We start from the raw sequence: 23,903 nt of genomic DNA on the forward strand, positions 1-23,903 counted from the left end.
GAGAGAGAGAGAGAGAGAGAGAGAGAGAGAGAGAGAGAGAGAGAGAGAGAGAGAGAGAGAGAGAGAAAATGAATAGAGGATTACGGGAGATGTCATATACATAGACAGAAAATAGTGTCAAGCTCCAAAAGAAACAGAGTGTGTGCACAACTGTCATCATTTTCAACACTTGACCTGACTTTTCATCAATTGGAAGATTTTTCAATGGGAAATTGTGAAACACGCACACACACATTTGTTTTTCCATAACTTAAGAGGACATCACATTGACTCATATTGATTTCCTGGAGACGTAACTGTAACCCAAACATTTACCTAATCCTAAACCTAACATTAAAACATGTCTTCACCTTAAATGTAATGATTGACATTATGGGGAGTTGCTTTTGGTTCCCATAAGGACGACAAGTCCCAATACTGTGACTGTGAGAAGAGATTTAGGTCAACACGACATGACTAATAGCTAGAAAACACACACAGCCACACACACACACACATGTGGTGATATATTAATGAAATCCAAAGATGTTAAAAAGATCGAATCAAGATCGATTCCCAGTTGTGTCTTCATGGAGATAAGAGACGGCAACAAGCCGGCAGATGAAAAAGTGAATGATGGATACAGATGCAGGAGGAGGGATGAAGAGATAGAGAGTCAAATGAGGAGGAGCAACAACAGTGGGAGATATGCCTCAGATTATCAACCAGTGTCAGATGCTCTAGGGACAGATAAAGAGGACGAGTGGACCAGAGTGTGACAGGAGGGAGAGAGCGAGAAAGAGAGAGAGAGCGAGAGAGAGGACGTGCATGCAAGCTGGGCTGCAAAGATGACTGATGTGAAAAGCGTATCGTCCGTGGAACCGCAAGATGGGAAGTTAATGAAGAAGGTCAGTAGATGTGTACCACACAAATGAACTGAATTGTGTTAAATCCTGCCACTGTTCCAGTTACATACTCAACATGTTGTTGTGTAGCAACACATGGTTTGTCATCTGAGGCCTGACTGGTATGGACATACCTTCAAAAACAAATTGTTGTGTTAAGTTGTATTCATATTAACACAGTGTCAATTTTAGTGGATTATTCGGGTGCAAGAACAGATCAGTTACAATCTTTTTCTGACAACTTGTTATAACCACAATGCAGGATCCTGTCTGAGTTGTTACATTATGATACTTAGATGAAATGTTAAATATTTCTTGTGTCAATGCTATTTGAACACAAGACGTTTATATCTTACCTCAACTGTTTAACCAAATCCTTGATTTCAAATTATGTTGCAGAGTGCAGTGAGTTAAATACATTTCAGTTCATCATAAAACCTGCTGCATGAATAATCATCAGTCACTTAGTTTCCTTTCTTCTTTCTGTTCTTTCATTATTCTGTCCAACCACTATTTTGTGTGAAATAACTTTTCTTCACCTGCATTTCAACTTCTGCCGAATCTTCATCCTGCGTGTTCCAGGGCTCCATCAAGAAGAAGATCGACTCGTTCCGGCGATGGAGTTCAGCCAGTATAAAGAGGCCTCCGAAGCAAAAGACCAAGACCATGAGTCTGTCCTCCCCGGTGGGAAATCCTGACGACCTCTGGCTGCAAGAGGGAGACAGGAGTAGGCTGCGACCCATCGTGGACTCTGTCTTTGGGCAGGTAGGTTACTGAGCAGGGCATCACAGCCCGGGGAGGTTTGTGTAAGTGCACTTAAAATGACATGTATGCCATCTTTAGCATGTACTAATTGGCTAAGACACACACACACACACACACACACACACACACACACACACACAAACACACACACACACACACACACACACACACACACAGACGGACACACAGACAGATTGACAGGCAGACACACACACACACACACACACACACACACACACAGACACTGTTTGACAAATGTACTTCTAGCAAACTCCACCACAATCAAGTGCTTATGAAGGAATGACGGAATGAGAGAGTCTCACTGTGACGGTGAACTTATCAGCACATTTGAGGGTTTGCCTGTGAACAAAAGTTGAATCCTTGCTTGATTGAATGTGGAGTTGTTGACAACTACAGTGGTAGTTTCAAACTGAAAGCCCACACTCTTGAATAAAGGGAGGAAAAAAACATAATTCGCAACATTGCTGGAAAGGAAGGGGGAATCGTTTAAACTCTATTATTATTTGTATTATTATCAGTGTTATCATTATCAGCTGTTAATGTAATTAAAATTTGATCAAATCAATTAAAAAGGTTTAACTTGTGGGTTTTTTTCTCCATTTTTGGCAAAATTATTAGAACAGCCTTTTCATTAATCTCCTTTCTCTGTTCATTGCATGGCTCAGTCTTGCTTAGATACACTGAATCATGCTGCTTGCTTTGCAGTAAATGAGCGACTTAGAACAGGTAGATTTTACATGTTGCCTGTGCGCGGTCATAGACAGTGAAAATTATCTTTTAGCACAGTTTCTATGTTTAGCTGATAAATATATATTAACAAACGATGTTTGCAATACCCTTGGTTCCCATTTCTCAAAGGGTTTTATTGTGAAATGTTTTCAGGAGTGGAAGACGCACAGCTTCGCAACTTCCTTATTTACTTCTATTTGAGTACACAGGACTATTAAAAGGAAATACAGCTCATCTGGTGTAAATGGGTGTTGCCACTTTTTATGATTTGTTATATTTTCCAATCAACCACTGCTACTGATGAAGTAGACCAGCTCATTCCAGTCAGCAGATTGTAAGTGTATTATGATAACTTTATTATCATGTCACTACTATTAAAGGACAGATTGTGCTTTATGTACCTTATGGATACCTAAGAGCCACAGCCCTCTTCAAGCCATGCAGCCAGAGAGAGACAAGCAGAGGTGAAAAATAAAAGCAGGGTCTGATGAGGTCTATGTCTTTTACAGAGGTGTTTAGAGCCAGCAGGGCATTACTGGTGTTTGATAGACTTTAGAAACATATTGACCAAAATTTTAATTACAACTGATAAAATAACACTATTAGTAGTTAGTATTAGGAAACTAGCCCTACCCAACACTAGAGCTTCTAGTCTATAAATTATTAAACTACGAGTCATCAAATGGATTTTGTATTCTTTCATAGTGCCAACATTTCCAGCAGTGCCCCTGACTGGACCTGTGTAATCATGGTTACTGTAATAAATATGCAGATAGGGTTGTGAATTAAAGAAATATCATCGACTATCGGTTTCACATGTGAAATTAATAAAGAATGTTGAGTGTTTGCTAAGAAGAAATCTCCGCAGGGCACCTTTAAACATGACCAAAAAATTGTTACAATTTCCTTTATATAACTTTTTTCTGATGTCTTCTTGAGAACTATGCTTATATGAGACAACTAAATATGAGAATATAATAGCATTGCAAAGAACAAAATAAATTATGACAACATTCCTGTGCCCGTGTTTGCAAACATGTGAACATTTTAGAATTCCAATACAAATCAAGATCACATGAAACACATGAAGATGAACACCTCGTTCGATTTTCAAAAAGCCAACCTTTCTCTGAGGTCTCGGCCTCAATCACCTGAGACACCACAGGCCAGAGCAGCACTACAAGTCACAGTGTAGTCCAAAAGCCGGCAAACGGCTACTCAGAGACCGAAAGAGCAGAACGGGGGAAGTTCATTTTGAATGAGTCAGAGTGAAACATGCATAAAGAATAATCACTCTGTGAGTAGATCATCAGAGCAGCAGCCTCTCAAACTCCAATCTGTGACCTTCTATATGACACATAAGCTTTACACAGTCTGTCTCTGTCTGTAGGAACATGTTGAGTGTGCTCAAAATGCAAACCAGAGCAAACAGATTGGATAACTGTGAAAGAATGCTGTTTTTTTCTCTTTCAAAGAACATACGTTTGGATGAGGAGTCAATATCATCTATAGTATAAGTAGATTTGAATCAGTATTCTGTGGACGACATGCTTCAGATTGTGTTGAGTATAGAGTGACAGCAAATGCCCACTTTCAGAACGCCGCTGATTCCAGGAGTACATTTTAATTTCTCCATTGATGTTTAAGAAAATCCTTATATAAGGGTTTTAAGCCAGGAACCAAGCTACGAGAATCATGACCATAAACATTAGATATGGAGAAACAGAATATTGAACAATAGAAAAAAGGCAAAGGAACAAGACTGTGTAACGAATAAACCCTCACAATTGATCCCTATCCAGCGACTGCCAGTGCTGGTTATGTAGTGAATTTCACCTTTTGTTATCTTTTCCTCATCTCCAAAAAAAACATGTTAGATAGTGAAATCATGTTTGTTCTGTGGTAAACGTAATGTAACACTAGATTAACTGATAGTAGCCAACCAGTTTTTCGCTGGTGTGGAAAATATTTCCCTACGAACAGCAAGCTCGGCCATTCACAGCTGTCGCTATTACACCTGAGGATTGTGGTTTTCGTAGTTCTCTTCCTTGACATCGCCTATTGAAAATGTTTTCCTTCGGACACAGTTGATATCATACAGACTTGTGGCCTCTACAGGAGAATTTAATATCGTTTCACAATCTTGTAGCTTGTGTTTAAGTCTACCATGGATGGTTCAAATATTATGGCTGATGATCAAAATCTCTGTTCAGATAATGGGATTTTTACGTCCGGAACCGTACTGTTGAGCTGTATAACTGGTCTCTGTGTGCGTAACTGTAAAGGTGTGTAACTATGAAGTAGTGTAAAAGGTTTGATTGAGGGTTGTGTATGGTCCCTGTCAGAACTTGATCTGTGGTCCCGGTTGGCATGCAGCAGCTTGAAGGAAACATGAGTGGTGCCCCAAAAATGTCCTGTCTCACTGTTTCTCAATCTATATGAAATATTTAAAAGTTGCCCAAGATCGGCTGTCCCTGATTCATCCCAAAGGTGTTTGCATTAAATTTGGCCTCAAGCGGTTCACAGTCAGGTTTCGCAAAAGGCAAAGTTACTTCATTAACTACTATTTCAGGTTGACTCATTAAAGTCTCTCTCATCTAAAATGTCAGGTACCTTAAACTAACTTTGGTGTGATGTTATTATGAACTTATTCTATTAATATGATGACCTTATTATAACCTCGCAATGTTTATGTCAAAATGAAAAAATCTTACATAGATCTTTCATTGTTTCTTATCACACACACACACATACGTAAACACTTTATTTCAATATTGTTGTCAACATGTGTAGGACCACATTTTTGCCCTCTAGACATTGTAGTCCTGGTGCAGAGAGATGTGTGCCTGGTGTTCTGTAATGCACATAACTGAGCCAGGGCATATAGGGATCTGTACCCTCACACGTGTGTATGTGTGTTTTCCTGTACCATTTTAAGCATATACCCTACAGAGTGAAGACATCTTTGGAAAGGGAGAACACTTTGATCTGTCCTCACTTTTTCAATGGACTGTTTGAGGGTTAAGACTTGGTTTTTGGGTTCGGGCTAGATTAGGTTTAGGTTAGGCCTAGGCATTTAGTTTGGTTGATTAAGATTAGGGTAAGGGGCAAGGGAATGTATTATGTCAATAAGTGTCCTCACTAAGATATGAGTAGAAACATGTGTGTTTATGAGAAAAGGACAGAGAGGTGCACTATCACAGCCTACTTAACATAAAAGTTATTCATAGGGTAGTTTTTGTGCTGCTGGTTTGACAAGTCCTGCCTGAACCTGTGATATCTCATTAAAATAAAACTGTTGTAGGTCAAAGATGTATGAGAATTGGAGTGGTAAACTTGACTTGGTTATCATTACCTCTGCTAAAGAGGTAATGTTTTCCCCGTTTGTTTGTTAGTTTGCAGGATTACGCAAAAACTACTCAACCAATTCCCATGACATTTTGCTGAGGGGTGCTGCTTGGGGTCAGGGGGTGGAGCAAGGATTTTTCTTTCTCACTTTCTTTAATATTGCATAATATTTTGTTGACGTCTCTGAGAATCATTCGTGGGTCTTGATGAAGAAATGAGTGCGTGCAATTCGGTGCAGATCTAGTAAATATTAAATGTGGTTTCATAAAGGGACTGTGCCTTATAAACAGCAATATCTGCCATGCAAGATGAAAAGCCTGACAAAGAAAGCAAAAACTAACGAAGGGAGCAAGGTCAAAATAACCGTTAATTGATGGCACATGTGTTATATTTGTTTGTCCACAGTTACGCTGGATTCATAAAGTGTCCACTGAAAAGAAAAAGAGGCCCCACTCTGTTGTCTTTTTTTTTTCTAACCTCCTGTTGTCATTGCCCAGATGAGTCATCCACGCAGTGAGCAGCAGATGGAGAGAATGATGAGAAACTGAAGGAGGGAGGGCTGGGATGAGGGCAGCATAGCAGTGGGCGGCTGGATATCATCAAGAAATAGAGAAGAGATTGATTGCGGTGTAAGAGGAGATTACAGCTCAAGAGGACGAAAATCATCATTTGTCCTGCAGAAGAAACTTGAGGGACGAATTAAAATGCTGTCGAATCTTAACTGGGAAAAACATGATTATATTTCTAATATATTAAAAAAGTGTTCATGAATGATTCAGTGTCAGTGAGAGATTTATTCTGTTTTAAAGTAAAGACTCATGCAGCACAGTGACCTGCTGGCTAATCCACGATTTATACGCTTATAATTACTCTGACGTTTTTCTTACTTTTAAACACAAAACATGGCTTAATAGTCAGTTTATTCACAGCAACAAGCTAGTTGCTATTAAGCGGATAAACATTGTGAACAAACTACACTTTTTTATTGCAAACGTGAGGCACATAGGTTATAGGAAAAGCTTCATTGTTGGATGATACCAAAGGATACTGTCCCTGTGAATAATGCATATTTTGAGTGTTTTCACCTGTTCCACCATCTTCTCCTCTCTCCTTTTCTGTCTGGGATTCTTTCTCTTACTTGCATGTTTGGTTAATGGGCGTTTTATGGGTGATCTACTCAAAATGATTTCTTAAATGATAATAGGTGCAAACATTGCAGAGGCAGTAGTATGTAAATTTGTGCTTTGCGTGCGATACTGTTTTCCACCATGGAGTAAAATTGAGAGGAGAGTGACCACAGGCGCAAAGCGGAATTTAATGCTATGGAATTGGAGGTGTTAGTTGAATGTTGTTGAGCTCCAGCAAAGAAATATTAATATAATTCAAAGAAACGCAATGTGGGAGAGTATTGCAAGAGAGTTAATACTGTGGGTAAAACAAAAAGTGCAACCGATCAAATAAAGAGAAGCTCGCAGGACAAGAGAAGAAGAACAAAAGGAAAAATATTGCAAATAGAACAGGTGAAGGGCCGATGGAAGAGAGGCCTCTGACCAATATTGCGCAAGAGGTGAGAGCTGTGTCGTCTGCGGCACGAGCGCTCAGGCTTGACACTCAGGCCGCGGGTCAGCGCTGTGTCTGGTGTGACGATACACGTTCTCACCGTCTTCTTTCTGCCGTCTCCTCCTCACCTCAATAACTCCAGCAGTATATAATCCATATGCTGGTGAATGTAATAACCGGAGCAGTTCTTTGTAATTAATTAGGTCAAGAAATGGAGCATGACATGGACATGTTGTATCATGTTGGACACAATGACAAAGATGTCTGTTGTTGTTAGTCATCAGTGCGAAACAAGTATAAATATACCTTTAAATCATCCTGCCAGATTTGTATGTGAAAAAAATCTGTCCCAACATATTTCATGAGAAAATATTGTGAAATCTCTTGATAATAGTAAGTTGTGGTAATCAAAAGTTTTGACAGCAACTGTGTATAAAATTGTGCATCATCATTACTAATTACCTATAATAGACACAAAACTAATATTACATTCGAAACCACTAACCCAATCTGACAGAATTATATTATTAAATCCTTAAAAATCTCTCTCTCTCTCTCTCTCTCTCTCTCTCTCTCTCTCTCTCTCTCTCTCTCTCTCTCTCTCTCTATGCTTTGAGCCTCAGGCACTTGCATGTCACAGCACACACAGGCTACTAAATGTCACCTCAATTCAAGTTCAAACGACTTCGATAACACAACAGTCTGAATACCTGCCCATTCATGTCACAGCCTCACATGACTGTGGTCTCTCCTCAACTGCCTCGGTTGGCTTGATAACGAAAACAGGTGAGGCCACCGAGTGATGCATTGCGCAATAGCAACAGTGCAACAGCCCCATGGCTTATCTTGCTTTCTTCCTCCATTTTTGTACCAAAACAACGTAACATTACTGACTTACTTTACCAATAGGTCAAGAGGGCATGCAATAGGTCAAGGTGGCAGTGAATGCCCTCTGCTGGATTATACGGCAAACTACTTCAGACGGCCTGATGCAATTCTAGGCTGCATAATTTTATAAATTTCAATACGACTCCAAACATCCACACACACACACACACACACACACACAAATCCACTTACACACACACACACACACACACACACACACAAACATTGGAGAGAATTTTTGAATTTGGAATAAGAAGTGACAGCCCTATGACACAGCCTACAGATGGATTACCAGTCTTTCTAAGGTAGACTGACTTTGTTGTCGTAATTCACTATCTCTCTTTATCTTTCATTCAAACTTAGATCAATCAATTTAAAATGTACCTACATTTTTATGTTTCATTTTATCTTAACATAAGCATATGAATTAGAATGGTCCCCAATATTGAACCTTTTAAATAATGAATACGTTCATTAAAATATTTAGCAATGATGCAGTCACGAGAAAGTTACATTGCCTTGAGGAGAATTATTATTGTTAAACCTCAGTGTTTGGAGACAATGCACACGGGGCAACATTAAAAAAAACAGGAGCAGATTTAGTGGACAGATTAAAAAGTGGGTTTGTTGATGGACTATTACCACTGGGGCAGTCGGAGCACAAACAGTTGTTTCCCATACTCATGTAGGAAAATAGAGAACACGCAGTCCCAACATTTCTGTGACTTTCTATCCCTTCATCCTACTTATCACAGAGAATCTCTAATCCACAGGACCTCTAGGACCTCAGAGGAAACTCAAATCTAATGTTTAGGTCACATGAAAATGCATGAACAAAATCTGGACAGGTGCAAAAGGCATTAGCTTCCTTTTGTGAATGGGTAAGTGGATGAGAATGAGAGCAGGGAATGTGGGACAGTCCAGACGACCATATGTGGTCATGTGTTCAACGATTTCACATTAAACTGACTGATTCAGTCCTTTTTCCTCATATTACCTCTCGGCCAACACAGCTTTCATGAAATAATAGCGCATACATGATGATACGGAATCTTTTTTCTGGCTCATGCTCACCCATCTGTTTTCTAAAGTGATGCTAAATAGTGCATCCGCCTCTCAAATAGAAAATGTGCCTGATTTATGTCTAAACAGATGTTTAGTTGAGATCTTCCTCTGTTTTTAAAGCACATGTGGCTCTTTAGCTGCTAAATGCATTCCTACTACTACCAGCGGGAGTCTGTGAATTTATAGAGCGTATTCACTGAACTCAGGTACTTGGCGTTTCTGTAAACTAGATTGATAAGGGACAAAAAAAAGAACAAACAAAGTGCAGGTTATGAATGGCAAAAGCAAAGATTTGACAGATAACTGAGGGGAACTGAAGAGTCAAGAGAAAATATTGATTAATCAAATGTATTACCTCCTATAGCTTATTATAGAGAACAGCTGCTTATAACACAATATAGATCGATATTAGAGTTGATTTGGAGCTGATTGCTAATTGCTCTCCTATTTCTACTTACTAATTGTGTTTGTGTGTTGACCTAACTCTTGGGCAGGTTGTGTGCAGATGATCACAGAGCTTTCTTTTTGTTTTTGCTTAAGACAGCCACATCTGGAATAAGTTGCAATATAGATAGAGTGAAAAGAAAGTCCACAACAAAGTTGTGGACGAGAAATCAATATAACTGGTTGAAAGACGCAAAGATGCATTAAATCAAAAAAAATCTACTATAAGTACAATGAGTGAATTGTGAGTCTTAAAGGAAGGGTATTTTTATCATTGTGACATCTTTAAAACTTTACAAAACTTTATGAGTAACTCATAGATTCGTCGTTGCATACCATTGAGTCATTCTGTTTCGAAATGCTGTACTTTTGTCAGTTGAGGATCACACACATGTTTGTGCTCGTATAAATTCCAATGTAGAACATAGGAAAGAAATATGCGAAGAGCTTACATTGAGAGTGGAGCATGTGCTTGTTTCTTATTTTATTTCCAATCATTGTTAGAGAGAGTGGCTTTGTGGTTACTCCTCCTGTGACCTTCAGATGATAAGCGGCACAGATAATAAATGGATGGCACCGTCAGTGACCTTTGTTGAAAGTGTTTTGACATATATGTGTGGCTCTGGCGGGGGATTTCAGCTGTGTGCGGTGGGCCGTGTTCGCGTCACAACTCCTCTCAGCTGGGTTCAGCTTGATTCACCTCGACTTGATCCACTTACCTACAGATGATCTTACAGACATTTCTTAGCAGCTAGGACATATAGATTCCAGAGATCAGCGGACATTTAAGGTCAGAAGGCATTGTTCGATGTATGGATGTACACTGCATCCTTAATGAAGGGCTGAGCATGTTATATTTCTGTGTGATGTCAGATAGGCTTCATATACTACATGTACACACCCCCATCACATCCAAAATATTTGACGGTACCTGACAGGGCTGTAAGTGTGGTGTGTCACACAATAATCCAGATTTTTGGACCGAGTCCATGGGGTTGTTTACTGGCTCCAGATTTTCTGTTGGCCTCTCCTCCATCCTTGTCTTTTAGGCATCTGGTGTGCTTGTTGTTGTCAAGGGACGGAGCATGAGTTCGCGCCCAACTGTTTTTGGTTTCATAGTCACAAAGCTTTGAGTTCACACCAGGCTGTTTATCAAAGCAGGGCGTCAACGCTCTGCTCGGCTTTTTTCTCTCTCTCTCTCTCTCTCTCTCTCTCTTCGTGTGCATGGGCTTTTTTATGCAGGTGCAGGTGTTGAGTATGTTTTACGAGTAACTATGTATTTGTGCAGGAGGTCTCCAGTTTATATCACCTAAAGCCATCTGTAATAGCATGTGTATGTGCATGATATATATCATAGGGAGCAAGGGAGAGGGAGAAAAAAATCCAGGACTGAAGCTTCCACTCGCTAATCTGTAGGTGTCCAGCTGGAATAGTGGGATAAGGCACATACCATTATATAACTGAGACACTGTGGAATTCAAATCCTTTGTCGCAAGTCATATAATCACTCTCTATCCCCTCTACTTAACCGATTCTCCATGGAACTTCTTTTATTTTTTTATTTTCAAGTGCGTAGAGGGTTCAGACTGCAGGGTCAGGTGGAGAGTTGTGTCTTAAAATCAGGGCTTTCCACTTTAACAACGTCAGATTCATTGCTACACATCTTTGATATATTCTGCTTCGCTTGATGAAATATTTAATATGAAAATACAATAATGGGCGGTAGGCTATAACACTAAAGCATTAGGATGACATCTGTTGGTTGATCGTGGATATTACAGCTAAGCACAAGCGGTCATTTTTACCAGCAGCAATCTGAATTTGACTCCCCTCTGCTGGTGATATAATCACAGAGTAAAGCAGAGGGAAGCTTGCGGGTCAGTATTAATTCCTGTAAACGTACCACAAGAATGAGAGATATTATATAAAGGTTTGGCTTGTGTGTTCTCATTTCCAACATTTGGCATGTGCGTGTGTAACAGCCAGGCCCTTTATGAAACCAGAAGAAAGAAATCAGAATAAGAGCAGCAATGTGGAAAGATCTGCAATAAAAATGAGGTTGTAATATCAACTAAGAAATAGTAATATGCATGAAACAATAAAAGCAGAGAAACTCATTGAAAACAGATGAATGTTCACACGCACACATGTGAAGAAATGAAGAGGGAGAAAACATGATAGTTTTTGTAAACTGTCTGTGGAGGATTAGGGCTGCAGGCGCTCAGAGCACTGGCCTTACACATACTGCACTAATCTCTGACACACACACACACACACACACACACACACACACGCTGTACCACACGACAAGCAACATACAACAGGCAGCAACACACACACACAAGCATTTAGAATGGGTATGTTTGATGTGTTGTATTAAATTGTGCAGACAGCTGTGGAAATTATCCTAAACTATTTGATCAAGGAATAATCCAATCAATATCAAAAGGTCAATTTTTTGTGTTTAAAAAAAAAGGAGCTAGACAAATGAGATACAATTGTCCTTTATTAGTTCTATACTTCCTATAATATAGACATCAGTAGGAATAGCACTAAGTAAAAATACAATACAAACATTAGCGAAATATAAAATAGCAATAATATATACCGTGTAAATGGGTATACACAACATCAACTGTACGGCACGGCTGGAGTCATATACAAACCTTTTTTGTTGGATCTGCATGGAATTGCAAACTCATTGAAAAACGTTTACAATGTTTCAGACATTGATCAAATAATTTCAGTTTGTCCAGAATCCACAGCAAAATGAAATGGGTTCTCTTCTTGGCCTCTGTCCCATCCTCCCACCAAGATTTGTGGAAATCTCTTTAGCAGTTTTCTTAATCCTGCTAACAAACATACAAACAAGCAACAGATGCAATGAAAAGCTAACCTCATTGGCAGAAGTAACTGATATAATGCAGCTCCCTTATTGTGGCAAGTGACAACCAGCCTTCTGTTTATTAGACACAGACACTGTGGTGGACAGAAATGTGAATGTGGACCCATCAAAGACAATATTTCCTGCTAACACAGAAGGACAGTTATAGATATCATTCAGTTACATATAGTGCTGAATTTGACCAGATACAAAGATAAGTACATTATACTTTACATTATACAATTACACATATATTAAATATGTTCAATTTTGAAGGCTAAGTCGAAAAATTTAGTGTAGCTATTTCTACAAGAAGAGACCAAGATTATAGTAACAGGATACATGACTAAAGAGATGAATAACTAAAGAAAATTTTTTATTTGTGATTTTTATTAAATTGAAATAAATTGAAAGTTAGATGCGTATGAGATTGATATGAAATGTAACTGCACATGGAAAATAATAAAATTATTTTATATTTTAGGAATCAAATACCTTTGCACCATATTAATCTATAGAGATGGAATAATATATAAATAAACAGATTGATAAAAGCAATAAATACGTTTAAATACTCTAGTACAAGAGTTTGGTTTCTAGGGATACTAAAAAAGTTTCTTTAAAATTTATTTGAAGTTATGATGTTAGTATTTCTGAAACCATGTCCTGTAGCTGGAATTAAGCACATACTTTTATTTTATTTTTTAATATTATATTTATTTTATTTTTAGTTGAGTACCCTCTCTATTTGCAACTTGTTTCCAGTGTCACCAGTTCCCTTTTTTTTACAGTCTAATATGATCTAATTGAAATGTCCTTTCTCGACTTCTCCTGCTTCAATCGCACATTCCCATGGCCTGACAGCATAACTCTCTAATCTGAAATGCCAGGGATTAAACAGGCAGCCAACTCTCCATCCATAAATCTACCATCGCCTACTCCTCTCTCGCTCTCTCTCTGTCACGCACACAAACACATATTTTCTGTTTATGTTACTCCCCTCTCACCACGAGTGATCCCTTGAATTTGGACCAACTTTATCTAATCCATCCCACCTACCATCTCCTCTCCGCCTGTCTGACGTCGTGCTTAAGGTCTCCAAATGACTAGCCTGCCAGAACTGCGTGTGTGCGTGTGTGTATGCACTTGTGCTTCCAGCTTTGTGAGGACCGGCTTGACTATTTGAACTTACAGATTGAGGACATTTTGGCCAGTTGTCACTTTCCGGCATGACTTCAAATGGAAATTTTTCACTGGAGACACAACTGTGTGTGTGTGTGTGCATGCGTGTGTGTAGTATGTGTTTTGCATAAGTGAGAGAGAGAGGCAGCGGGAGAGAAATAGGGAGAGAAAAAATGGTTGAGTCATGCAATCAGATTCTGGCAGCAGCAGGTTGGTTCAGTGCAGATATGAACCACCCCACCCGCCCCGCCAATCCCCTGCACCCTGCCGCTGTTTTCCCTAATATCCCACTACACATCTCAAAGCTCATCATGACAGCCTCTGGCGACCTACAGCAGTTCAGGATTGGATGCAACATCATAGGCCCATACCTTGTCTGTCACTGGACCAATAGGATCTTGGATTGTAGCACGCGCACCGAGAGGAGACACTTTTCGTGGTAGTGGTGTCAAGTGGAGTCGCTTTCCTCTGCCTCCCTGGGTGTGAAAGGCCGATGAGATGCAAAGGATGTAGAGTGGAGTTTGGACTTTTATGTGAGCTTTCAACGTGAAGAGAAGTGTGGGGACAAACAAGGAGCAAGGGGAGGGGGGGGAGACATTGAGAGAGAGAAGGCAGGGTGATGGGAAACATCAACAAGGCGTCTAAAAAGAACAGTAAAAGGAAGAAGGTAAGACACAATTCAGCTGATTTTAGCAGAGTAAATTGTTCGAGTTTGTTTGAATTGATTAAGATATTGAAGTTGTGTTCTGTTGATGTCAGCATAGAAACTCTAAACATCTTATTTGAAAGTTAGTCATATATCAAATGGACACAACAGCCTGTCAAATGGATCTGGTTTATTATATAGATTATACAGTAAATAACTCGATACTTACATCTGGCTGCTTTAACTGTAAGAGCTTGAGGTTTGAATTATAAACGTAATAACTGTCAGTGGATTAAGAAGTAACTTTATCTGGTTCCCCTCATCTAAGGGGGTGTCACCCGTAGAAAGCAGCAGCTCCCCATTGGCTGCCGCCATGTTGGGGGACCTGGGTGGTGCCGATGAGTTCGACACAGACGACGAGGACGAAGAAGGCAGCGAGCGGGAGTTTAATGAGCCCCTGTGCGCTCTGGTTAAGAACTGCAACGTGCTGCACAACATAGTGGGGCCTGCTTGTATCTTCCTTAGACAGGGCTTCTCACAGAGCCAGCTTGTATGTATGACACACACACACACACACACACACACACACACACACACACACACACACACACACACACCCCACAGAGTCATTATATCTCAAATCTCCCATAAATCAGTTTTAACTCGTCTAATGTGATCATGCCCTGACTGTCCTAAGCAAGGTGAAGGCTCAATATCCCTTAATCACCCTTCCCCTCCAATCTCCACCAATCAGAGTTTCCCTCTGGTAATAGCAACCACCTCATCCTCTTCCACCTCTTCCGACCACCCTCGACCCCTTTCATTCCACCACATTCACCATCCACAACGGCAGTCCAAGATCAATGCTGTATAATCATTTTTAAAAGAAGGAACGAAGAAAGAGAGAAGAGAGAAAGAAAGAAGGATCACCTGCTCATACGATTCATCCTACATGAGTCCTGAGCTGTAAGGAAAATAGTTGGTAATATATAAGATTTCTCTCTAATGACTGAGGGACTGACCTCAGTTTGTATAATAAAGATCATAAATCCAACCTTCCAAGAGTGCTTGAGATATCACATGCGCCTCTTATTCCACATTAATGCGTCATGCAGAGAAGGTAGAGATGTCCGAGAGCGATAACAGAGTGATTTCCTGACTGAGCTGCACACAGGGCTAATTGAAGACAGCCATTAAGGTGGTGGTGTAGTCACTGATCACAGGTCATTTACTGAGCTATAGGCTCCTGAGGGTTAAGAAGTCCTTGAGCTGAGTCCAGAGGAGAATGGTGACAAACAATTTGTGACATATCTCTAATTGATCTTTTTTAAATAAATCTAATTCTAATGAAAATAAAAGTGTATCAGTCTTTTGGTCTTGGTCAGTGTAGTTTTTTCCTGATGCTATTTTCGTAGATGAGAAATTTCTCAAATGATTTGAGAAATTCTGCTTTTGTTTTCTTCAGAGAGATTTCATGTCTGTACGATAAATATGAGTCTAAAAGATAGCCTTACCTTGCTGCAAATTTCAGAATTCTGTCGAAAAAGTCAGAAAGATATTTTTTCCCTTATATAATTTCCATATGGCCCAAACCCTGTTCAAGAGATTTTAGCAAAGAAGATATAATTATGTAGACAGATTCAGGCTGGCAAATTATCCACCTCCTGCTTGTAGGAGTACGGATGTAGGAGTCGTAACTCATGTAATTCTTGGCAAGAAACGATATGCTCCCATATTTTCAATGCTACATCGGGTAATGTGAGACACCCCCTGTATCTAGGCAACGGAACACATTTGTGGTCATGTGACCATTATGTTTTCAAGCCCTTCCCATTCCCACCTTGCCATGAAGGAGAAGTTGGTGCTGGTGCTGTGGAAAGTTAGCCTGGATGCCAGACGAACTTAGCCCCGCCCACAACATTTTTGGTCGGGCAGTTCGGTCTGGAGTCGCTCCATTGGGAAAAAATTATGGCCCGACCGGGCCAATCAGATTGTCAGGGCGGGCTTTATACGATGATTGACAGATGATCAACGGTGACGTAATCAACCACGTCATCAAAGTGCCCTCGGGTTGAATTCGTTTTCAACAAACTTGCCTGCCGCTGGCGAGCTGAGATGTGTAGATGCTGCCATTGAGTCTGTTTTAGAAGACATCGACAGCGCATTCATTTTGAAAGAGGAACACAGAACGTGGAGGCGATGCCAAAGCACCGCGCTAATCCCTATCGCCCCGGCGCTTGGCTGTTCACAACGGACACTGAAGCGACGCTGAACCGCCGGGCAGCGCTAATAATATCACCCGTTGATCCAGTAGATCGCTGCACGGCTTTGTGCCAGTCACACCGGAGGCTGAAGCACCGCGCTGCGCCAAGGCTGCCTCGCGGTGCTTCAGCCTCCGGTGTGACCGGCACAAAGTTTTAACATGGGAGTGGATGGGAGCCAGCTGTTATTTAAGGCTTGGCGCTGCGCTGAAGCGTTGCTTAGCATACGTCACATACTACGTTGCTCTGATTGGTTGTAGGTCTATCCAATTGAGCGAAGAGGAATTTTACTTCCTGGTCAGTTGAAACACGCCCCATAATTTTTTCCCAATGGAGCGACTCCAGACCGAACTGCCCGACCAAAAATGTTGTGGGCGGGGCTAAGTTCGTCTGGCATCCAGGCTAGTGGAAAGTATGTTTTTTCACAAAAATGTGTTTTTTGCATGTAAAAGTAAAATTTCTTGCTTTGAACTTAAAGAACTCTTGTGTCAAAACAAATAGAATCAGGTAGAAAAACATATATCATACATTTTGGTGAACTTCCAACATATAAAACCATGTGACTGATGCTAGCTGAATATTAGCCTGAATTGCTAAGAGATGTTTTTTCTAAAACGGTGGCTATGGGGTAAAGTGGGACACTGTCTCACTTTGCCTGGGGTGTAGCAGCCCTGGCCTGGGTGGCAGCAGCTGAGGCAAAGAGAATATTTTCACAGATGAGATGGAGGAGGAGCTTGCCAAACACTTGAAACAACTAGCTGACCAGTTCCATTAGTATCATTTTAGCTCGCCTGGGGGGGGGGGCAAATGTCCCACATTACCCCGCTCTCTCCTAATTGGACACACTGGCATCAAGAGTGCAAAGTATTAACACAAAAGCAGCAGCTGAGAAACTTAATTCAACTATAATAAGGCATGTAGTAAGAGGGTAACCTACCATTATTCCAATTTCTCACAAAGCTATACAGGTCTTCGGGTTGGTAAATTATTCTTGAAACAGTTTTTTATCATATTTCTGGAAATCCTCTTCACGTCCTGATATGCAACAAAAAATAAATAGCCATAGCCTTTACTAGAGTTGTGAAAAAAAAGTCAGAAAAACAGGTCTGTGTCCCTCGCAGGACTGTATTAAACATAGCCATTAATTTAATTCTGACTGAAAGAAATGATTGGTCAGCCATTAGCCATTAGCTCCCTGCCTGTGCGCACACTGCACATGACCAGAGTCCTCACAAGCCAGAGCGACAAACACCACTGAAGTAGAATCGATAACCAAAAGCTAGGGAGCGAGTCATGGCTTCTAGCAGTTGACAGTCAGTGCACTTTCACGTGTTTTGGGGCCATAGCTTTGATGAGAGGGCTGAAGGCAGGGGGTGGGATCTATCGTTGTACTCTGCTTAGTGTAAGGCCCAATCCCATTTCACCCCTTGACCCTACCCCTCCGTTTTGTGCGTTCACGTGTAGGGGTAGGCTGTCCCAATACCTGTTGGGACGGAGGGGCAGGGCCGAGGGGTAGGGCTCTATACCCCTCCAATCAGAGATTTTTCAGACCCTCACTTCAAGCGGAGGGGTAACCAGAATGACCTGTGAATCACCGGCAAGCTGGGAGAGAGACCCACAAATGTAGTATTTTCTCCATTATAAGGATTCAAAAATGATGATGATGATTTTAATATCTTAATATCATTTCTATGTATTATGATATTTTCACAGCAACCTTAAAAAAAAAGATTGCGATCGCGCTAGTGTTCGCATGCTAGCATTAGCATTCTGGCATTAGCGATGTTTTTTTGTATGATAATCCCGTATTTTTGCATCGACCACTGATGATGTAACGGCTTCTTGAATGGCCGTTTCAGGGGGCAAGATGACCCTCGAAAACAAGGGGTAGGGCCAAAGGGTGAAATGGGTTTTTCCAGGATTTCCAAGCCCTGCTTCAAGAAGCTAGCAAGAGACACTGTGCATTCATGGATGGTTTTAACTTTACAAGAAGGGAGGGTCAATTGAGATTGACAGTTATAAATGGTAGCAAAAGTGAGATCCAGCTAAAAATGGCCGATGTGTGTTACTGCATGTTCAGCCGGTGCAGGTGTTGTTTCAACAAGCGCAGGTCAGGCTGTATTTGTAGTTGCAGATGCAGATGAAAAAAAGTCGGCAGTAGATAGGGAAACTAAATAGTGATGAGCCTCAGTGATTTATAATACAATTTACCGCTGTAATCTCCCTGCCACTGTTCTCTCCCTCACATCTCTTAATCCAGGCATGTATTTTTTCTGCTGCTGATGTCACAGCCCTGCAGAACATGCCGTGAACTTACTTAGCCTGGTATCACCTTTTGTTGATGCCAACACTTTGTGAAGCCGATTCAACTTCAACCATAAACAGGGGCTGCGGGGGAAAGTTTTTTGTCTTTTAACTCCCTTTGTACAATTTGATTTAATGAATGTACTGATGTTAAGCGGTGTTGGCTTTCTTTGGTTTCTCAGCAATTTGCCAACATATAAATCATTTCCTCAGCTTTTTTCCGCTCATGCATTCGTGTGCCTTATTTGGCTGTGGTTGTAAAGGGGAGAAAGAGGCTAAAAGGAAACTCTTTGTATTGTCATCATGCATCTGCAAGATTTTGTGTAACACATATCGTATGCTCAGCAGACTCTTAAAGCTTCTCCAAAATGAGATTGGACACGAGACTGTGTAGCAGGTCTAAAATGATATTAGGGTCAGTCAGATCAAAAACCATATAATCCTGTAATAGAATCTCCGCTTGGGCAGATGAACATGGAACGACAAATGCTTCACAGAAAAGGAGTGAAGGAAACACTTTAAGCTGATGTTCTAAAAATGTTTCTAGCCTGAAACTGTTTGTGTGTCACCTGCCTGACTGGATGTCCATTTCTCTCCATTTATGTTGTGTCTTCTATCCGCACCATCTCAGGACAGAGATCTGAGACCAGAGGAAATGGAAGGTACAGAAAAATCCAAATCTTAATCCAAATCCCCCCTTCATCATCTCTCCCCTGCTTTCTTCATGAACTGCTTTTTTCCCAACCTGTGTTTTTGACCGTGACAAATTGTTGAGCTGCACATGGCAGAAAAAACATCTTTATTCATCCTCTCCCTGAATGTCAGTGTGCACCAAGTTATTTTTCTCCCACTTGAATTCACTAAAATCAAAGTGAAGGATTATTTTTATCACACTTTCACATTCAGAGCACACAACAGAAGAAATTGCTACCGTCATATGTGATTTTAACTCCCCTACAAGAAGTTTTGAATTATACAATAAAGGGTTCATAATTGATATGGTTTATTGAAGGTATATTGTTTACCAATGCTTTATAGATTTGGGGTTGCCTGATTAAAAGATTAACAAATGTACTTTAAAAGTGCTGCCACAATTTAATATTAAAGTCAATTTCATTCAATCACAATCATCCACACCCACAGATCTTTCCTTCCCTCTCTAGTTTCTGTTTTTCAACTACCTAGACCGAATAAATCATAATGAGATTTTAAAATCAGCTCTTTCATCCATAACAGTTAGAAGTAGATAACTGATAAGGAGCTGTTGATAAAATCCCTAATAAAACAGGTTGACACTGCATCAGTAACAGACATGTTAGTGAGACATTTGTTATTGCAGAGTCCAAGACACATTTTCTGCTAAAATACCACCAACGTGCTTTGAGTTGTCCTATTTTAATGAATCCCCCACCTTTGCACCTCTCTTCACACCTCTGCATCTCTGAACATGGCTCCGGACGAATACATTCAGAGCATTGCTTGGGATCATTGTGGCAGACCCCTATTCTCCCTCCACACTCACATTCGCGGATCCAGTTGAGAGGCACTGAATAGAACACATAAGACCCATTTTCATGTCTCGTGTTACTACAAACTGAATTAGTTTATATTCACATAAAAAGGTGACAGTATGCGTGAGTTGTATAAGATGTGTACAGTTTACATTTAGAACATCAATACTGCCCTTGTTTTCTCACTTATTCACTCTTATTTGCACACACACTCTCTCACACACACACACACACACACACACACACACACACACACACACACACACACACACACACACACACACACACACACACACACACACACACACACACACACACACACACACACACACACACACATCCCCAGAGCTGCGTGAAGCCTTCAGGGAGTTTGACAAAGACAGGGATGGCTTCATCAGCTGTAAGGACCTTGGGGAGTGCATGAGGACAATGGGATACATGCCGACAGAGATGGAACTGATCGAACTCAGCCAGCAGATCTGTAAGTCCTGCATGAACACATACACATGTGCACAATCCGAGATATCGATTGTTTGGAAGTTGTAATTGAGTTGTTGATACAGGGCCCAAAATATCTGCTTGTCCCTGTACCTGCTGTTATATTTACATTATTAGTATTAGTAATGATATTAACAGGATTACTGCTATTGATTTGACTTATTTGTATACTTATTACTATGTAGAGATTGTAAGTATGCTGTTACACATTATGTATAAAGCCATACATTCACAAAGGGAGTGTCAGAGGGACAAGACAAATGACTCACTGACCAAGGACCTTGACGAAAGAGAAACTGGATAAAACATTATTTTATTTAAATGTATTAAATAAACTTTTAGTGAATCTATGACTTTAACAACTTTTATTACAACTTAAAATGTTACAAGGTATCATTGGTCTCATCGGAATATGGTATCCTAATTTTTAACTATTGCTCAACAATTAATCATTGATTAAGAATCTGAATGAATTTAGCCAATGATGTCACCAAGTTTTATCCAAGAATGTGGCTCTCCCCAGGCAGTAACTAGGAGGTTAAGCTTGTTTGTGCAGGACAGCCTGGTGCTATTTAATTGGTGCTGATGATGTTAAATGCTCGCAGGGTTACCATAATGCAGAGTTCGTAGAGCTGTGGCATCAACGCCCATAATATAACCCCCATAGACACCCACTGTATGTTACAAATTGTGTCATGCAACACTTTAGTTCCGAACTAATTGATGTGGTCTTTATTTTCCTTGCTTGTTAACAAGACAAAGATATGTCTGTAATTGTGTATTTATGTTATTGCCCTGCAGGTGGTGGCAGAGTGGACTTTGAGGACTTTGTGGAACTGATGGGTCCAAAGATGCTGGCAGAGACTGCTGATATGATTGGAGTCAAGGAGCTGAGGGACGCCTTCAAAGAGGTCTGCAATATTAATGTGTTCTGCATTACAGTTCCGTGGATATCCTCCACTTTCACCTTCCATGCATTCAGCTTTTTTTTTTTTTTTCACTTTCTTAGTTTGACTCCGATGGCGATGGACAGATCAGCCTTGGGGAGCTCAGAGAAGCCATGAAGAAGCTGATGGGGGAGCAGCTCAACCACCGAGAGATCGACGAGATCCTGCGAGATGTGGACCTCAATGGGGACGGACAGGTGGACTTCGAAGGTGAGTTATAAACTTTGGGCAAGAAAGCAACAAGAACCAAAATATAGAGGGAATAAAGTAAAGGAATGGGGGAAAATGTCTGCAAAGACAGGTACCAGATATGGATTTAAGGTCAAATTTCTTGCATTATACAGAGGTGGTAGAGATTTTAAAAGAATGTTGATGCAAAGCAAAGGAAGAAGAGGGACAAATACAGGTAAAGGTCAAATCATCCTTCTCTTTTCCATCTCTGAAGACAGCCACATATGTTTTTCTTTACAGAGTTTGTGCGGATGATGTCTCGCTGACTCTTCCCGAAACATCACTATGCTGCACTGAAGTCAACATGGACCAGCCTGCACACTTTATGTTCTTGTAATTCTTGATGTGAAAACTTCTTGATGTCTGTATCTTTATCAGTTACCTCCATCATCTCTCAAATATAAGAGAATCCCTTCAATGTGTTAACTGTTGTATGATAGTAATATGTATTTTAATATGTAATGAGAGATTATAGAGTGTTGAGTCAGCAAAGAAATGGTTTAACCAAAGCTGTAGGGCTTATTTACATTTGAATATACTGCATTTCAACTGAGAATCCCATGCAGCAACACTATTTCTATTTGTTAGATTACATAAGGAACTTAGTGCATCAGTTCACACAATATTTTAAAAGTATATCACCTTCCCCAACTTGCTGCTAGTTGTCCCTTACCCTATCCCTAGCTTGAGCTTTAGTTGCCATGTCTGAGATTTCTGTCTCCACTGTTAGAAACAGATGGAATTTAGTTTGTTGTGTTCATAACATAGAAAAATATATAACTTTAAAAACCCAGTTAAATATAACAAATAATATGTATAGTAAGATTTATCTATTTATTTATTTTTGTAATTTAAATAAATATGCAATTTATGACACTTGAATCCGAAATAAGATGTAAGGATGTGGGTTTATTATCAGAATTTGAATAATATCACGTTTAAAGTCTTTAATTCAAACTTGAATCTAACTGTTTGACTGTGACTTTGATACATCATTGTAGTATAGATAGTGACAATCAATTTTGGCTTTAAATACAGCAAAATACATTATATATCTATAAACTTGTATATCCACTAACCACATACACACAGAGCATATCAATTACTTTCGGCATTAGGCTAGACTCTGATTTTTGGTATAATTAAACCGATGAAGAAATAAGATTATTCTAACAGAATCATTTTTGATGTCTGCTACACATTTGCGCATATCAGGTTCATTCCATATTCCTGTTTTCTTATTCAGGTGGGAATCATTGACAGAGGCTGTCTCCAAGTACACGTTACTTTATGCAAAAACATGTACATTTAATATTTTATCTATACAGTGTTCTACAGGTCAGATCTTTAAAATGCACTGTAAATATAAAAGGTGAATAACAGTGTTAATAAATTACTTTTATTGTCTAGATACCCTGTCTTTTTTTCTTTTTTCACATTAACTGGATTCCATTTGGTGAATGAAGCAGCTACTATAAAGTTGTTCCCATTAGTTTTTCTTACATTTCTCATACAGCCTTCCAAAATTTGTCTCCCCTCAAGAAGTAGCTCTTCAGTGAGTGTCGCTACTCCTTTGTCACGTTCGTGGTAGTGAGTGTCTTGAACCATCAGTTTTCCGTCCCTCTGTGTCAATGGTCATGATGCAGTCACAGCCCAATTCCTCCCTCATATTTTTGTTGACCTATAGCAATTGGATGATTATTAGATAGATAGATAGATAGATAGATAGATGTCC

General features: G+C 40.0%; 1 protein-coding gene across 2 annotated transcripts; it reads left to right on the top strand.

Annotated features, from left to right (window-relative positions):
* The first annotated feature begins 485 nt into the window (after nucleotides 1-485).
* On the top strand, nucleotides 486-23,581 carry cabp2a (calcium binding protein 2a). Of its 2 annotated transcripts, XM_053419684.1 has the most exons (8): nucleotides 486-887; nucleotides 1,467-1,649; nucleotides 14,745-14,966; nucleotides 19,613-19,643; nucleotides 20,839-20,973; nucleotides 21,792-21,901; nucleotides 22,000-22,147; nucleotides 22,409-23,581. In XM_053419684.1, the coding sequence occupies exons 1-8, from the start codon at nucleotides 828-830 to the stop codon at nucleotides 22,432-22,434; spliced, it is 915 nt and encodes a 304-aa protein (XP_053275659.1). In that variant the 5' UTR covers nucleotides 486-827; the 3' UTR covers nucleotides 22,435-23,581. The 2 variants fall into 2 exon arrangements, with proteins under 2 accessions (XP_053275659.1, XP_053275660.1); XM_053419685.1 differs by lacking the exons at nucleotides 486-887; nucleotides 1,467-1,649 and adding an exon at nucleotides 2,635-2,733.
* The last annotated feature ends 322 nt before the right edge of the window (nucleotides 23,582-23,903 follow it).

Source organism: Pleuronectes platessa, chromosome 3 (genome assembly GCF_947347685.1).
Source record: "Pleuronectes platessa chromosome 3, fPlePla1.1, whole genome shotgun sequence".
Taxonomy (NCBI): Eukaryota; Metazoa; Chordata; class Actinopteri; order Pleuronectiformes; family Pleuronectidae; genus Pleuronectes; species Pleuronectes platessa.

What these genes read in the sequence shown, in the direction of transcription:
- cabp2a (XM_053419684.1), top strand. Translation starts at nt 828, where the DNA reads ATGACTGATGTGAAAAGCGTATCGTCCGTGGAACCGCAAGATGGGAAG. An exon ending in ATGGGAAGTTAATGAAGAAG is followed by an intron (nt 888 to 1,466) that starts GTCAGTAGATGT and finishes TGCGTGTTCCAG; the next exon opens with GGCTCCATCAAGAAGAAGAT. An exon ending in CGGACAGGTGGACTTCGAAG is followed by an intron (nt 22,148 to 22,408) that starts GTGAGTTATAAA and finishes TTTTCTTTACAG; the next exon opens with AGTTTGTGCGGATGATGTCT.